This window comes from Ambystoma mexicanum, chromosome 5q (assembly GCF_040938575.1).
Source record: "Ambystoma mexicanum isolate Mex_15411 chromosome 5q, UKY_AmexF1_1, whole genome shotgun sequence".
Classification (NCBI taxonomy): Eukaryota; Metazoa; Chordata; class Amphibia; order Caudata; family Ambystomatidae; genus Ambystoma; species Ambystoma mexicanum.
In genome coordinates this window covers 1,252,723,631-1,252,742,208 of record NC_090933.1, presented here as the reverse complement: position 1 = coordinate 1,252,742,208, position 18,578 = coordinate 1,252,723,631, and the positions used below count along the sequence as shown (strand labels likewise).

The 18,578-nt window shown below is 47.0% G+C and overlaps 1 protein-coding gene across 2 annotated transcripts in view; it reads left to right on the top strand.

Annotated features, from left to right (window-relative positions):
- Window positions 1–18,018, top strand: part of LOC138497986 (ubiquitin carboxyl-terminal hydrolase CYLD-like) — a 1,189,455-nt gene extending 1,171,437 nt beyond the window's left edge. For both annotated transcript variants that reach the window (XM_069621757.1, XM_069621758.1), the window contains exon 15: window positions 16,131–18,018. In XM_069621757.1, coding sequence (XP_069477858.1) covers window positions 16,131–16,315 — 185 coding nt within the window. In that variant the 3' untranslated portion in view covers window positions 16,316–18,018. The remainder of the gene's footprint in view (window positions 1–16,130) is intronic.
- The last annotated feature ends 560 nt before the right edge of the window (window positions 18,019–18,578 follow it).

The following is an 18,578-nucleotide window of genomic DNA, read 5'->3' as shown; positions in this document are numbered from 1 at the left end:
ACTCAAGAGTAACTGGATTTGCTGATCCTCGACGTCCAGCTGGAAGAAGAAGACTTGCTGTGGCATTTGCTTCGACGGAACTGAAGGTTGTCGAAATCGTCGAGGACTGACCCGAGAGAGGACCTGGTAAGGCGCCCTCTTCCCGTGCTCCGAGGGACCATCGAGCACCGCTGAATCTTCGCCGAAGCGCCCTGGAAGTCAGACCCTCGAAAGGCTGCCGACCCGAGACGGGACCGCCGAGGAGATCGAAGTGAAGCACCCGGACCTCGACGCTGTCGAAGTCCATTGCCGTCGACCAGGGTTCGCAGGTCTGTGTAACCGCTGGAGGCCCGTCGAAGTTGTGTTGCCCAGCCGTGGGAACCACTTGACGCCGTGCCGCCGACGACCGGAGCCGTCCGCTCCTTGCCTAAGAACATTTCAATCGAAGGACTCCCTCGACCGCATCGTCGACCGCTTATCCTGCCGGAGAAAGTCGAGGACGACCAACGCGCCGAGGAGAAACCTGCCGGTGGGTTTCCCGCCACCCAACGACCTCAAAGACTCGGACGACCCGACGCCCTTGCTGGGCTTCCGTCTCTACAATCTTTGCGGTCCAGAACTATTGTCATCGAGGTGCCCCGCACACCTCCGCCCTGCAGGACGCCGACGCCCCGACGCCGACGAGCACCGCTCGGACGAAGCTGCCGCCTCTTTGACATCGTTCTACCTCGTTTGTCGACGGACGTTCGACGCCCCGTGCCTCCCGCTTGAAAGGGAAGGCATTCAAGAAGGGCCGTCGATTCCCCGTCGCCGAACCCCGAGGTCTTCGACGTTTCTCGACGCCTCTCGACGATCCGTGACTCCCGCTTGGAAGGGGGTCGCTCAAGAAGGATCTGTCGACGCCTCTTCGAAGGACTCGACTCCACCAGGTACATTGGGGGGGTAAAAACATTGCAGGAGAGAATAAGACTATTGAACAATATATGGACTGGGCTTGTGTCATATCTCTTTATTTTACAGGTTGCCCAGGTGGGGGGGATCTCCACACAGAACTGTGTCCAGTAGCTAGGGCCAGTATTCTGCCTATTGCTTCAACCATCTTTTATCTCTCCTCTCTCTATTGCTGGTTTCCTTCTTATTGATCTGTGTGCCATTTCTACAGTATTGTGAATGCACTTTAATGAGGTCTAATATTAGTGGTACCACTTTAGAAATTGTAGATATTTACCATTATTGATTTTCCTGAGCACAAAGTGCGTTATTGTGATAAGTGTACATAACCTTTGAACTAATTATATAAAGACTGTGTTTTCAGTAATACAGTGTGTGGACATTCCTTTGTGGGGGCTTGGGGATACACTGTACTTAAGAACCAGCCTGCATCACCTCCTGAGAAGCTAGGCCTTGATTGCTCGTCCATCGCTACCGTAATCGAGAATCTTGGCTGGGGTCTTCTGTGCCTCTCCTCTACCATATAGAGAGCGGAAGTACAGACCCCCCCACCGGTCTTGACACCCCCACACCCCAGCACACCGGAATGCGTGACATTGGCAGGGATATGTGCCACAGGTGGCCAAACCGGAGGGTGTACGATGGAGCGCCACCCCTAACCAATCCACAAAAAAAACTCATCCTTCTGCTCACACCTCTCAAACGCTAAACGATACACAACCCTGCCTATACAGCACAACTAACCGCATTTACTTCACTACACTGCAACAACGAAACAAACCACTCATAGCCTCGCACAACAGCACATGACAACTATCGACCGAAAAACCACACCTACGCTCAGGGAACGGTGTACACCGAACTGAATCTGCCAACAGCACATCACAGCTCTCTTGCGCTTTTTTCCCCACTCAGTCCTACTAACTTACCCTACGCTTTTGCTTTTCAGATCTGCCAGAGCCCCAGGGGACCACTCGGGTGGTAATAGGGCGCGTTATAAATATCCTTTAACATAACACGTGAGGCCATGCTGAACCATAAAGCAAAGGGCATTCCTGTATCCTAGTTTAATTCACCAAGAGATGTTTAAACTTGCTAATGTGGTGTCTATCTGCTGTGACATATGACCATATGACATAAAGATTTACACACATTTGCTGATAAGATTGCTGATTGGGTTTGTGGTTTTACTATTCTGTACTTTAGTATAAGAACAATATTTCTTCAGAATGTAAAAAGGATTGTATAGTAATCATTTGGATAACGATAATCAAAACAAGTTGTATATATGTCTTCGGTACTCGCCGGTTGGTTGGGTCTAACCCAAAAGGCAGTACACTCGGGGGAAACACCACTGATCAAGTAGCTTGGCCCTTAACGGGATGCTGGCACCTTCCCCATACTTATCCATACTGCAACCCTTACGTGTCTTGCTAACGGGGACAGCCCAGTACGAGACTGTGTCAGGACTCCGTTGTTTAACCTATTCACAGATGGCATGTAAGCAGAATTACAGACTGGAACAGGAATACCAGCAGTATACTCCTCATTAGCAATATTTCAGATCTGCTCAGTGTAGCAAGGAGGAAAAACATGCCGGCCATGTCAGCCAGTATTATGAATTTCACCTAATGCTAACCTCAATTAAATGATCAGTGTTTCAACAAAAGCATTGGCCTGAAGTGATGAAATAAGATATGTTGCAATATAGGATTTTCTGTTGGGGTGGGAAGAGCATCTGGTATTTCACATACTCTTAGGTCCCGTCCTCTTTCCTCCATACTGCATGAGCGTCCCTCCCGATGGACGAGAGACGGAACCTTTTTCACTTTTTCACTGGCAGGATCATGGGCTGCTATTTCCAGTAAAAGGTGCTACCCTTCGGCCTCAATTCAGCCCCTAGGGTATTTACCAGATTGATGAACGCGGTGGCAGCTCTCCACAGGGCCCAGGGCCACCACATCTACCCATACCTGGATGTCTGGCTCGTCCGGGCCTCATCTCCGGAGGCGGTTCTTCACACCTCCTCTGCGCTTATGAACACACTACACAACCTTGGGGCTACTATCAATCTCAAGAAGTCTCAGCTACAACCCACACAGAAGCTGACCATCCTGGTCCTCATCTGGGACATCGATTCCGAGCGAGTTTTCCCTTCGGAGGTCAAGATCACAGCCATCATGAGAGCCACTGCTCACTTCCTCTCCAGGACTGTGACCTCGGCCTGGTGGTACCAACACCTACTGGGCCTTCTGGCGGTGGTCCTTTTAGCCGTACCTCACGCAAGACTGAGGATGAGGAGACTGCAGCTGCACTTCGCAGCCTTATGGATTCAGGAGAGGGGCTCACAATCGGAGCCAGTGGACATTCCCTGGAGTCTGGACCCGGCAGGAGCAAGAGTCCCACATCAACTGGCTAGAGTTGAAGGCTATATGGCTGGCCCTCAAAGCCTTCCTCCCTCTCATAGAGGGCAAGACAGTACTTATTCAGGTGGATAACTCCACCAGCATGTACTATGTCAAGAAGCAGGGGGGTACCAGGTCCCCTCCACTATGCAACCTTGTGGTCAGCATGTGGGAATGGGCTCTGGAGAACGACATCTACCTCACAGCCGTCCACCTCACGGGGGAATCCAATCTGGAGGTGGACAGGCTCAGCAGATTTGGGGACGACAATTACGAATGGTAATTGAACGACCTGCTCCTGGAAGAGATCTTCCTCAGACGAGGGCACCCCCAAGTGGATCTGTTTGCCTCCCAGGACAACAGGAAATGCCAGCAGTTTTGCCTCCTGGCTTGGACAGGGCCCCCGCTCTCTGGGCGACACATTCCAGATACCATGGAACCACATGACGGCATACGCCTTCCCGTCCACTCCCTGTCACGATCCATGCCCCTGACCCCCTCAGGTATAACAGCCCCCTGGCAGCAGTGTAGCTAAAGCCTTTCACACTGGTCCCAAGGGTCTTAAAACTCCATCAGAAACATACATGGAGTCAGTCCTGGCGCCTTTGGCGCCAGTCTCATTATCAGGAATAAAGCAATAACAGTTTTGGACCTTAATCCAACATGGAGGCCTATTACACAGCTCAGTTCTTTAGAACCAAGCCATGTGGTCTAGTGTTTTGGGTGTGGCTGGGCCTGGAACTACTTGGCCTGGAACTACTTTACCTGGGCTATTCAAACCACACCCAAACAGTAGAACGTGCTTTGCGTTATTCTGCACTCCTGAGTGTAACGCTCACCATGTCCAGCTCCTGCTCATCTGCTTCTTCGGCAGCCCGATCCTGAAGCCCTAGATCTGGATTCCATTAATATCCTGGAAGAACAAGAACAGCATTAGCGAGCAAGAACACTTACCTGTGAAGTAACCGGTCTTGAATGCATCCTGCGCTTCGCTTACCTCGCCCATCTCCGGAGTTCGCCACAACCTGCAAAGGTAAAGAAACAAGGACAGCATTAATAACAATTCTTATCTGGGCAAGCAGCGAGTCCTGGCAGCACTGTGCGCTTCTCTTACCTCGCCCATCTCCGGGTTTCACCGCAACCTGCAAGGGAGAAGGAACAAGGTCAGCATTAACAAAGCACTTACCATGGCAAGCAGCGCTTCGATCGCTCATCACTCCGGAACATCACCGCAACCTGTACAAAGAAGGGAAGAGAACACAGGTTAGCAATTAACACCAATAAACAGCACAGATTTCCGCGCATCAATAACTCACCGTGGTTTCGCCATCGGCGCGGCAACTCTGAGATCGCAACAATCCCTGTGAAAACAAAAAGAGACATTGTTAGGGTACAGCGTAGTGGAGCAAGACGCCGAGAAGACAGCGAAAACAGAGGGAAAGATACAGAATAAAGACGGAAAAGACATTATAACTCACCTGGAAGACAGCAAGCAGAGTCAGAGTCACAGCCGGTCTGGACCCGACATAAGGGCACACGGACCAGTGAAGCAACTAGGTCCACGGAACACCCGCACCAACCACACGCCCTGGCACAGAGACGCAGGATGGAGAGTTCACCGCACAAAAACCTAAGGTGGGCAATAACCCCAAGGGAGGGGATTTGGACCAGAAGGAGGTGGGAGTCCCCCCATCACAGAACCAGCATCTTAACCCTCCATTCTCCTGTTATAGGCGCTACCCAACGTCTGGCACATAACCAAGCAGAGAGGGGTCCGTGATAGCGGTTAGACCTCCATCCAGTATCGTGTGGCGCCCCCGTGGATACCAGGTGAGCGTAACACTCCCCTGGTCTACAGGGTGATCTGCAAGATAAACCAGTCTTGGCACATAAGCATCATTCTGATAGCTCCATGGTGGCCGGCGAGACCATGGTCCTCCGAGTTGCTCAGCCTATCGGACAGACCCCCCATTCACCTGCCGCTGGGTCCAGCTCTGCTCCTGACCCAGCAGGTGGGCAGGGTGCTCCACCCAGCCCCCCACAAACTAGCCCTCGCAGAGTGGTTCCTGAGCTGATCACGCTGAAGCACTTGAACCTATCGCAGGCTAATCTGGATATCATTCAGGGTGCCAGAAGCAAAGCTACCAGGTGTCAATATAAGAGCAAATGGTCTAGATTCTGTCATTGGGCCAACCCCCTTAGGTGCTCGTTGGATGACATGCTCTCCTTCTCGGCACACCTAGCCCATTCCGTTGTACAGGTCCACACATGCTGCACTTATCTGGCAGCCATAGGTGCCTACAGGAATTCGGAGGAGGGTCTTTTCTCCTCCTCTAACCCGGTGGTCAAGCAACATCTGGTGGGCCTCCACAGACTCTACCTGCCTATAAAGAGGCCTCACCCCGTGTGGGACCTCAATGTAGTGCTGGGCACCTTAGCGCACAAACCATTTGAGCCCATGGCATCCGCCGACATCAGGCTGGTCACCCTAAAAAAAGCTCTTCTTGTGGGCCTCACCTCAGCCCGCAGAGTCAGCGAGATCCCAGCTCTTGTGGCATCAGAGCCCTACACCACTTTTCACAAGGATAAGGTGGTCCTCCGGACTCAACCTGCGTTCCTACCCAAGGGGCCTCATTACGACCCTAGAGGTAACCATGGTGCTATTAGCGCCATGGTTGTCTCCAAAACCTTACCGATTCCGCCATGGTGAATGGAGCAATTACCGCCCCATTCCAAGGTTGGCGGGGGCGGTAATTCCCCATTCACCATGGCCCTTCCCCAATCCCATTTTAGCCCCCATAGGGCTCAATGGGATTGGGGAAGGCGATAATAACGGTACCGCAAATTGCTGTACCGTTATTACCTCTAAAGTCCCTTTGCGGGTCCCGTTCTTAACGGCTGGTTTTACCAGCCGTTGAGGGAGGACCCGCAAAGGGACCTCGGAATAGGGCGGTAAGGGATTACCGGCACCGGTGCCCTTACCGGTACCGGTAATCCCTTACCGCCTGGGTCGTAATGAGGCCCAAGGTCTCATCCTCCTTCCACCTGAACGAGGAGATAGTCTTACTTACTTTCTTCGCCGATCTCAAGGATGAGCCTCAGAGGGTTTATCATGGTCTGGATGTCAGACGCGCTCTGAAGTACTACCTGGACAGGACCAAGGAATTCCGCAATTCAGATGCCCTTTTTGTCACCTTTGGTGGTTCAAGGCCAGGTTATCAGGCTTCCAAGGCCTCCATCTCAAGGTGGATGGTCGGGGCTATCATGGAGGCTTATGAGGGGCAGAACAGTCCAGTTCTGGCTAATTTGCATGTCCATGCTATCAGTGCCAAGAGCATGGCCATTACATTTCAACCTCATGTACTGTGGCAAGTCATCAGCAGGGCGGCCACCTGGGCCACCTCCTCTGCTTTTTGCAAGCACTGATGTCTGGACGTCGCCTCTAGGTCAGACGCCGCTTTTGGGAGGCGGTTATGAGAAACCAGTTTGCTTAAGGAGGGTCTCCTCTCCACCCTAGGGCTACATTCAGTTGTAATCGCCGTACAGTATGGAGGAAAGGGGACGGGACGTAAGAGTAATTAATAGTTACTCTCCGTAGTGACTAACGTACTCTTAGTCCATAGTCCCCTTTCCTCCATACGTCCCACCATCCCCCCCCCCCCTAATAATCCTGGTGTCATCATGCAATGTTGTATATTGTCGATGCGTCAATGGGGACTGAGGCGTGGCGCCGGTAGGTGGAGTCAGGTGAGCACATGCTCCCAGGGCCACGCATCTAAATTTAAAGGGGAAGAAGATTTTTCTGGTGAAAAAGGTTCCGTCTGCCGTCCCTCGCGAGGGACGCCCGTACAGTATGGAGGAAAGAGGACTGTGGACTAAGAGTAAGTTAGTCACTATGGTCAGTAACTATTAATTTATCAGTTCCCACTCCCCAGGAGTGAACTCAGTGCCCTACTAATCAATCCAGTTCACGAAGGATTTGGGGCCCATTTCCTTGCACATCTGATAATTCAAATGGATTGACTATCATTCTGGGGGTGCTAATGTCTTAAATCTTGGATCATGTTTTGGAATACTGAGACCGCTGCCTTCGTTCTCAGGAATATATCCTTGGTACTAGGCCGTAGCCCTTCATTTCTTCAACTATCCACATTCCTGCTTAATTAGTTCAAAGACCTTAACCAATGTTGGGTCCTCTGTCTGTCCTTTGCTGCACCTAGATATTGGGATGTAATGGTGAGATGAGAAAAGAGGCCTCATTGTTCTGTGTTGTCAATAGAAACACAGCCTGCAAGCATTATGGCCTTGTAAATGCAATGTTAGTTTGTGCTATGATTATCATGTGTATATGCATACTATAGCCTAGATAATTAAATCGTGACATTACTTAACTTTTTCCCCATTTATGGTTTTCCTATTCCCGCTAACTACCCCCCTCCATAACACCCTCCCCCATCCCCCACACCGCCCTGTGTTCAATTCCATAATGTAGTATAGTTTTCTCAATCTAAATTGTCTAGGAGGGGAGATGGTCTGAACATGCTTCCCAACATTGGCTACCTGTTGGGAACGAGGATATAGCACGTGCACAATCTAACTTACACATGTCTCAGGTTTTCATTTTTTTTTTCTGTGACCTAATATGATCTATGTGTCTTCTAGTTGTGCCGTAATGCTCCTTTAAAGACATTTCCAAACATGGAGGGTGAATGTCACGTAGGAAGTTGTGTATAGCACTGGTTGGCCCGGAAGTCAAATAGCAGCTCCTGGTCACTGTTTAGGTCAAGCAAGCCAGGATTTTTTATGCTGCAAGAATGAGTTGGATAGATGGCATGCCTTTGCCACACACGCTGCAAGTGCTACTATGCAACACTTAAAATGTTATGTTATGTTACATGGCATTTATATAGCGCTTTATATATCATTGGAATGACCTCAAAGCGCTGGTAGGTTGAAAGCCCTCGGGACCGTAGTCCAGGTCAGTTGAGAGAATAAGGTGTCGTAGGATGCTTGGGTGCACCAGTTATGTGTGCAGCTGGTGTAATTGCCTGATCGTAGCTGCATCCTAGCATTTAGGTGTGGTGTTATTGATATCAGTTGAATGTGTGCATTTTGGCGGGTGGACACCAGGACTGGGTTTTGGCTGCGTTAGACCTGTAGGCCGTTTGTGTGCAGCTCGGCCGGTTTGTCATGAGACATAGCTGCATTTTATTAGAACGATGGGGTGTTTATGGGGTAATGTTTGTAAATGACCAGCTAGGCCGAATTTGATCGAATGGGGGATAGCTGTACTCTAAATGAGTGATGGTGTAGAGTAGAGAGTAAGCATGGTGATATAGGGGTGAGAGTTTGGTTTGAGTTATGATCTAAAACATAGGTAAGTAACTTACATAACTATCTCAGGGGGCCCTTTCTAGTTGTGAGTCGAGCGAGTGAGAGCAGTTCTAATTGTGTAGCGCATGCAAGTGAGTCACGGTGCTCAGGGGTACTTCAAGATGTAAGTTAAAGTTGCTTTCTAGAAGTGAATTAATCTAACCAGAACAATTCCTAAGCGTGTTAATAAATGACAGTATCATAGTGTGCTTCCTCTACATTTGAATGAATGTAACAAGACCTGTAAGAGGATTCAATTCAACACTACAGCTAAGTCAACGCCTAGTCTAGAATACTGAATGAAAACCCTTATTGATATATCTTTATGTCCAGTTCATGCGTTCTGGATGACTACCCCTATATAACACCCCTCTCTTGGAATCCCCCTGACCCCACTGAGCCAAGAAGTAGTTCTGTTTTGCAAGTTTAAAAGGTTTATTTGATCATTTAAACAATAGATATATATATCACACTTTATAATAATTGGATATCACACTTAATCTGAGCAGTAATCAATAATGGATAGTCTGGCACTAGCACACTTGTGAATAATAACAGAAGAATAAGGTGGTGGAGAATGCTTTATATAAGTTCAGATGGATGCAATGTTGAATGAAAATGCAATACAGAAAATACTCAATATGATTTCAACAAAACAATGTAATCACTTTTCTCTGGCAATCCACTCCCCCCCCCCCCCTTTATGCAATGCAAGGAAATGGAAGGAAAGCACATAGTTCTCAGAAATGCAATCAAATGTAATTCAGTTCACCCCAGCAAGCTTAGACTACAGAAGTTTGAAACACAGGCCCAAAATGCTTTTATATGTGCTGGCAATGAAGTGAAAAATATGCTAAAATGCTTTTAATTCCCTCTAGAGGTTCCGGGTGAGTGGTATCTAGTTAATATTAGTCCAGGCTCACTCTAGCAATGATTCAGGGATGGTTCTTAAGAGGCAAACGAATTTTAGTAGTTCAGGCAACAGCATCTGTCTTTTTACCAGTAAAGAAATCGGGCCAAATCGCAAATCGCGGCAAAATTCGCGAATGCGAGAATCGTGATTACGGAGAAAGTATAAGGAGTAGGAAGTCGGTTCTAGGCTTGTTGGAAAGGTAAGATTCTAAGCTTTCAGAGTTCCTAGCCCAAACGGATACAGAATTATGAACGATCTTGTGAAGGTTGTTTTTTGGATTTGAAATTTTTAAAGTTCAAAGCGACAGGTTACAGCTTGCAGCTAGAAAATGACAGGTGACAGTTAGGAGGCAGTTCTACTTAGATTAAAATAGTTTGGATTAGATTATTTTAACTAAGAGATTGGGTTCTGCACAGTTCTGCTAGGTACTCACAATATATTTAGAAATAGGCCACGCCACGGATCTGGTCAGGTTTTGGACTGGACTCCGGTTTTGGTCTCGGCACTTCACAGTGATCTGGGTCAGCTCTACTCTGCTGGTCTGGTCTGGGTCTCTGGTTCTGATCAGGTCTGTGGGTCCGGATACAGCGGTTTCCGGTTCAGCTGGTCTCTCTCTGGATACAACACTGCTCTCTGGCAAATGGCAAGAGTTCTTGCAAAGAATTCAAACAACTCGCCTGGCTGTGAATAGTGGCAATGATTTGAGGCCTGCTAAAGAGGGATTTAGCTTGTAGTTGACCTCTCTGCTACAAATTCTGAAGTAAAGTCTTGGTCTCTGAAGGTGGATAGATTGAAGTCTCGATGTTGGCTCTCTGGAGGTTGATGGAGGTAAAGTATGGATTTTCCCGGCAGAGCGTCCCGCAGCAGATGGAATAGAATGTTCCTATCTGTCCTGACTGTCTGCTTTTATGTGTTTTGAAAGTGGGTGGAGAGGCTAGCTTTCTAGACCCTACCCCTCTCCACTTGTCATTGGCCACTTCCTCCTCTTCCCCTTGATTGGGGGAATAAAATGAAGTGTCATCATGATGAGGTCTGTTTATGATACAGAGAACCCACCCCTGTCAAATTACACACAATCTATATTTTGACCCAAATGCATATTTGCACAGGTACACATTTGTTTAAAATTACATGCACCCATCACATATCACATGAGGTATCCCCTGTTCCAACTCTGCTCTTCCTGGGGGCTTGCATTCAAAAATGGCAACATATTTCACTTTTTGGTCGGGTTACCAATATTGGATTTGTCCCCGAATTTACACAAATGTTCGCAAAGCATGTGGGCATTAGGTGGTGGAGTGTCAGATTTTTAACATACATACATTTAGAGTAATATCCTCTTTTCCGCTAAAAACCCCCCTGAACATACCACCGGGTCCTAACACGTCTTCAAATGTGCACAGAAAAATCACAAGAATAATGATATCACTTATAAAATTTTCACAAGTCCGCTCTATGAATGATCCATCTTTTTAGATTTATGTTCTGGCCCCAAAGGGGTGTGGTTTCCCCCCAGCACAAGGTTGAATTTCTGGTTTTTCCAGTTCTGCCAAGCCAGCTTGCTCTCACAGGCAGTGCTCCTCCCCTTTCCTTCCAGGAGGAAGCCACATTTACGACTCCCACCAATAAAACATTTGCCTGAGTCAGGACAGGGCTTTGTTCAATTTCCTGCAGAGCCCAGGTAATTCAATCAGAGAAGTGTCATATCCCTTTTGGTGGGAACAGCAAAAGGCAGCTAGGCCTGGGAACTGCTGTGGATCCAGTTTCACTCCAATTGGGGGGAAGTTGTCAAGCAGAATCCAGTTCCTTAAGCCAGGCCCCAGCTAATGTCACTTTTAGTTACCCAGTTTTCTGCATTCAAATAAAACTAACAATTTTTACATATGCAGCTAGAATGCTGATTGTAAGTTTAAAACTATGACATTTAAACAATTGCAACCTATGTGACACTCAAAGTAGGTCACTCATTTCTTTCAAACATTTAGATTTTTAGTGTCTTTCAGTCCAAATTTACTTAAACTGCTGAAATCCACAGCTCAGCCAGTCTTGTTATAAACCTTGAAGTCACTTCAGAATATAACTTTACATTGAATCCACCTCTCAGTAAGTCTTTCTTTGGCCTGCTTTGGGTTCATTTATTCAGTTTTACACAATGTCTGGTGTTGTTTTAAAATGCCGGCTTTCTGATAGTGGTGAGTACTGGTAATGCACCCATTTTTGGGATTTAAGAAAATGAATTCCCCACAATTCTAGGTTGCTTTTGGCAATAAGCATTGCCATTCCCAATGGTTTCAGGCTACTGTGTGGGTAGTCCAATGGTGGTTTTAGGCAGTGCCCTTCTGTGCCCATAACATCGGCAAAAATGGGTGGCAGCCTATTCTTCTTTCCCTGGGCATTTTATGGGAAGCTCTGGCCATCATGATGTTTTCAAGGCCAGTACTGCACAGTTTTTGTGGTAGGGCTCGGATGCATAGGTAAAAACATCCCACAGACCAATGTTAAGAAGTGTGGGAAACAGACTAGGAAATACACAGTACTATCACTGTGGCACTTTCTAGGGTTGGTTGAATGCAATAGTAACAGTTTCTAGGTGTTAGGGCAATGCACATTTCAAATTCTAACTTTGACGCAGACTAGGAAACTCACAGTTCTATCACACTTTCTAGGTTTGAGTCAGGAATGTTTGAGTTTTGAATTACGGAAAAGAACTGCATCATGGCCGGGAGAGGTGCTGAGTGGGTGTGTGCACTGAATGCGGACAGATAGTGGGTGTGGAGGGGTGGGTTGAGGGTGAAAAGAGGGGCAGGAGTGCTGGGTGACAGCTGGTGGGGTGAAGCAGGGGTGAAACCAACCCCTGCTCCTTTGTGGGAGCTTGTGGCGGGGGGTGATGTAAGGCGCACACATCAATGAGGCGGCCCTTGGTGGAATGGGGCAACGAGGGAGGGGCGCCTGCTGTAACTACTGTATTTACTGAGCAGTATAGACCAAAAGACCGTAAATATCCTGGAACTGTTAAACAGCTCCAGCAATTTGGATCTATATGATGGCTGCCCATGCATGCCAGAGGTTTGGCGTGAATATTTATTAACAGCACAGCATAGGCATCCACCCAGCTCGGCTACAACTGGGACTGAGGGAATTCTTAGAGGGTAATATTCCATAGAAATGTACAGTCTCTTTTATACTACTATAAAGAACATGGAATTGAAAGCAACAGGGAAATCAAGCAAGGGGTAGGAAAGGAACTGTAGAATGATGCACAAGGTACATGACTATAACAAAGGGCTGCATACCTCTGTTTGGTTTTCACCTCATGTGTTCCTTCCATCTGGTATCCCACCACCCTATATATTCTTGCATGGTGCCCTCTGTGTGCATCATTTCTTAGTTGGGCAGGAATCTTGCAAGCAAACGAGGGGGTTGCGCTCATAAACACCCGGACTGTAAAGAGGAGTAAACTTGTATCCAAATGTGGCTGGTTGTATAGTGTTTTACGGATTACCACCTTCACTGGATACTTACAGCAGTATCCCATCTCCTCCATGGCATCAAGGTTAAACATATGCAACAACTTTCTCTCAAACCAGGGCAAGGCTCCTTGATGAGAATCAGCCATTGCCTTTACCAAACAGTTCCTTTGCCTAGACACACATTCTGTGAGCAACCGAAAAAATGTCAGGAAAACTATGCAAGGCACACATATTAACCTCTAAGAGCTTGACATAAACAACCCCAAGTCACTGCCTGAATGTACTATTAATATGAATAAGCGCACTGCGCAGCATTACATAGACATCCCTTCCCTTCAGGTCTGCGGAAATAAATGCACATTTTACTTCTGCTAAAACATTCCTGCAAGATATCTTCACAACTCCCTCCCTCCATCCCTTGCTCTTCCTCTGGCCCTTCTGCAGCCACCCCCCTTCCCGCCTTCTCTGCCTTTCCCCTTTTCTCTGCTGATGAGGTTTCAAGACAATTACGATCTATGAAAGTCTTGTTGAAACAGGTTCACCCCTGTTCCTCCAAAACTATCAAGGACCATATTGACACCCTGGCTCTTGCCCTGGCTGATTTCTGCAATCACTCCTTCGCCACTGGAGTCTTCCCATCCCCCTTGAAGCACTCCCTTGTACACCCCCTCCTTAAGAAACCCTCTGCCGACCCCTCCTGCCCGGCTAACTATCGCCCAATCTCCATCACTCCCTTCCTGGGCAAGCTCCTGGAGAAACTGGCCATCTCCCAGCTTAATCTCCACACTGAATCTGTTGGTTGTCCACCACCCTGTGTGTCTTCATCTTGCTTGATCTCTCTTCTGCCTTCGATACTGTCAACCATGCCATCCTGCTCAACAGTCTCCATCATAACCTGGGTACCACTGACCAGGCTCGGGCGTGGCTGACCTCTTTCCTCTCCGACCGACCCTCGCAGGTCCAACTTGGGTCCTTCCTCTCTGATATCTTTTTCTCTACCTGTGGTGTCCCCCAGGGATCTAACCTCTCTCCCGGGCTGTTCAACCAATACCTGGCACTGCTAGCCCACCGTATCGCCGCTCTGTGACCCAATTTTCAGTGCTATGCGGATGACACCCAGCTCATTTTCAGGCTACCCTCTGCCTCCTCCTCTCCTTCCCTCATCTCTGACTGTCTGACCTCTATCCAGGAGTGGTGGGCCGCCAATGACCTCTGCCTTAATGCCAGTAAGACTGAGATTCTACTAATTGGCACACCCTATCCCCCCTTCCCTGCAGCTCTCTGGCCGGCCTCCCTTGGCCCTCTTCCTGCTCCCACCTGCAAGGCTAAAAACCTTGGAGTCACCTTCGACTCCACACTCTTCTCTCCTCACATCTCTGACGTCTCTAAGAAGTCACACTACCAGCTACACCTCCTCAGAGGTATTCTTCCCTTCCTCTCCTTCCGCCAGAAGCTCACTGTCTCCAGAGCCCTGGTTCTCTCTAACCTGGACTATTGTAACAGCCTCTATCTAAATCTGCCTGCCTCTACTCTCCGCCCTCTGCAACTTATGCAGAACAGGACTGCAAGATTTGTCCTTGGCCTCAAGCCCAGGGATGGTATCTCTCCAAGACTGAAATCTCTGCACTGGCTCCCAGTGGCTGCGAGGATTAAGTTCAAAACCCCCTGCATTGTCCACAAGGCTTTCTGGGGCCTGGGGCCACAATACCTTCAACATTCTCTTTCAAAATATCTTCCTACTCGAGCTCTTCGCTCATCCGCCTCCAACTCCCTCAGGGTCAGTCGCTTCTCCAAGCAACAAGTTGGTGGTAGATCTCTCTCTTCGGCAGGGGCCTCCCTCTGGAACAGCCTTCCTGCATCTTTGAAACTTGAGGAGAACCATCTCCGGTTCCGGAAGCACCTCAAAACCTTCCTCTTTGCTTCTGCTTTGTCTCCCCCTCTCCCCTGCTGAATTCCTGGCTGTAATTGCACTGGCTACCTGACCACCCTTCTGATCTCAGGCCCCCCCTTCTGATCTCAGGCCCTGGCCCCGCCAATTGCACACCTGCACTGCCTCCCTGGCAACCCCCGCACCTGGGGACTGTTGTTCTGTATCCCTACAGTCCCCCTACAAGCACTTGTGTTTGCTCTTACCTGCACTTGCCACCATCTGGCCATTCTATTATCTTATTTATTCTACTATGCCATGTACTGCACTTTCCCCTCCCCTTTTCCCCTGCACTTATCCCTTTCCCCCTTCCTATGCACTTGTGCGATCTAAATGACATCTGGCCTAGTAATATCGCTGTCTGTCTTTCCTCTGTTTCCCCCTCCCTTGCCTCGTAACACTTGTGTATAGGTGCGTTACAAATGCCACATCATATCATATCATACAACTCAAAACCGGCAGGGTTGTTACGACTACCGGCTTGTCCAACATCAGGACCTATGGTTCCAGGTATTATGGGCCCAGCTTTTTTGGGGCTTTCAATTTGGTCAACCAAGACTCAACAAGAGGAAATGTACAGGACCCCCAGACAGGACAAGACATTTTTCAGGAAAAGCCTGCATGATTTGTACAGCACTTATACATGCAGTGTGAGTTCTGTCCAAATCACTTAAATAAACATGCATTTACAAAGCAAAAACATGATTTTGCTAAAGGGTACTCCTTCAACTGTGCAAGTCCTCACCCATTACCAGTTAGATATATCAGGGAGGTTGCCAAATGCGTGTTACCATGAGAAGCAGTGGGCAGCATACCTCAGTTCTACCCGCTCTCACATGCCCACCTCACCAATCTCTGGGATTATGTTGCTTGCAGCATCCCAGGCACCTATAGCAACATCCTTGGCTCCCTGGATTTGTTGATAAAGCCCTCACCCACCAGTAACAAAGATGAGCTAAAACTAATAAAAATATATATTTATTGTGCAGCATAGATAGTTACATGTATCTGGTTTAGTAAAAATGTGATTATTGGTTTGGGTAAATATCTGTGAAGTGAAAGTCTGTTAAATAATGTCTTTTGTCTGTTGCTGGTTTATTTTGAAACAGATGAAAATGGTGGCTACAATATTCCAGAAGTAACCCTGTGCCCCGAGGTGGCGAAGTATTTGGAGTCACCAGTAGCAGATCTAGCAGAGAAGCGTCCCCGAGATATGGAGGGCGTGGCTAAGCGTCTGTTCTGTGATGCCTATATGTACATGTACCAGAGCAAGAAGATGGCACTTTATAAATGATCTAAACTTGCAGTGAGCCCACAGGCAGGGCAAGTCGGTCGCTATTGGAACTGTGATAACAGGAAAGTGGAAGGAAAATCACCAGCAACACTAGCTGTTTATAGTTTTTATGTACAGTGAGATCATTGCTCTCAGTGTTTAGCGACTTTCCAGAGCCCAAATTTGCTGAATCATGTAAGCTGTTTGACAACTCATTCCAAGATTAGATGTCTTCAGAATCATCTGTGAGAATTTAAATGTACACTTCCATAATGTTGTTTGCCTACTTTAGGGAAAAAGATTTGAAATAACTTTATTTTATTTTCATCACTCTATGTGTCACTTTGTTGTTCCCGGTCTATTCTATTTCCATGTATTCTTTTCTATTTCTAATTGACTTCTCTCCAAATCATGGCTGGTCTCTATAGTATGTATCAAGATGTTCTTCAATTTAGGATGTCTGTGTCTCCTGGATGCTTCATACTGTTTTTAATATTGTTTTCTCTATTTTATTTATTGTCAAACCTCTTCCTACTTTCTCAAAATAGTGTCCTCATCCTTGCCCACTCTTCTTTTTTCCAGTTATTCCCCGGGCCTACTCTTTTCTATCTCCCAGGATGTATTTTGCCTTCCTCTAAGCTTACCCCTTTCTTGGTTCTATGTATTCCATCACTCTTTTTCTGTTTTAATGCTGCCTCTTTCACAAATGTCTTTTCCCTTGACTGGACCTTTCTTTGCTTTCTGCTCCGAACTGTCTTTTCATTATGGGGTTTTTCTTGGTTCACTGTTTCTCCCTTGGTTATCTTTTTGAAAACCTGCCTCCTTTCTGATTTTTGCCTCCAAATTGTGTTTTCTTTTCTTCCGCACATTGTTGTTAATTTAATTTGACCTTCTCCTGAGATGCTTTCTTTGTTACCGGTTTCATTACCATTGACAGAAACATTCTTGTTTTTTTATTTCTTTTGGTTTTCTCCCAGCCCACCTTTTCCTGGCAATATGCTACTGTCTTATTGTTTCCTCTCATGAAGTTATTTCTTCTTACATAATTTACTTTCTATACACATTAATCTGCTCTTTACTTTCTGTTCTCGTTTACTGCTTGGTTTCTCTTAACTGTTTTTATTTTGCAATTTATCCTACCCTTATTTTCCTCCCACTTTAATAGGTTTTTATATTCTCGTTGATGTCCCTTTGCTCTCTGTGTATCCCTTCATCCTTTTATACAGTGAGCAGAGTACAGGTTGAGTTGCTTTGCCAGTATTTGTACCGGGTCTGCTCCTCTTATGGTGTAAGAAGACAGAGTATCTTGGTTTTTGAAGTATTTGATAACTCTTCTGTTTGGGCCAAGGGAGTAATGGCGAGAATAGTGGAATATGGGGTGTTTGAAATTTGATGGAATGGACAAAGGTCACTGGATGTCTGTTTGTGTCTTATGTGTTTGTTAGAAAAACCAAAGCAAATGTACAGATAGTAATATAAATAATCTTATGTATCTTTCCTACTAAAACTGTGATTTCAGTTTCTGGTGCGGGGACAGTTTTTAATGGAATTTAGCTTTAATGAATGTATCTGTATTTTAAGGAACATTTAGCTGAAAAAGCAATGTATTATTTGGCGGGCTTGTATGATTCAAGGGGTGAATCAATATTTTTGCAACGTTTGGGAGCATTGTTTAACTTTTTACTTGCTTTTTGAAAATACAGAATTATCTTTTGCAAAATTCACAGTATGTTTTTGGATTACTTCTGAGTCATTCACCAGAACCTATTCACATTCTTTATTACTACTTCAGGTAGTGTCAGCAGCCCAACGGCCTGTAACGTACTGGTCTCTGTGCTGGTAATCCTATGGTGGTACTCCTTGCTATGGGCTTTAGGTTTGTGAAGTCAGGGCCTTGGGTTAGTAACTAGGCCATGTTTCCTCCAGGGCAGTCTTGCTTTAGTGTGTGTGACTGTAGCCCCACACCTTTCTGCAGACCAAACCTTTTTACAGGTGGTTGCCCTTTTGGATTTACAGACCACACGTGTGCCTGGAAGGAATGTATGGTGTTCTAATGACCTGGAGTGTCCTTCTCTCTTTCCTTGACCTTTGTGATAATGTAGGCTTTTGGAGTTTGTGAGTCCCGGCACGTTGGTTGTAGAGCATACCTATGGGGGTCTCTATACTTTGGTGTCAGGCTTCCCACTGACATTACTCCTATGTTTCATTGCATCTATACAGGCTGATCTAACCTTCTTGGAGGTGCTACGTTGACTGCGATGCCCTTGTGACAAGTTTCTTCCCA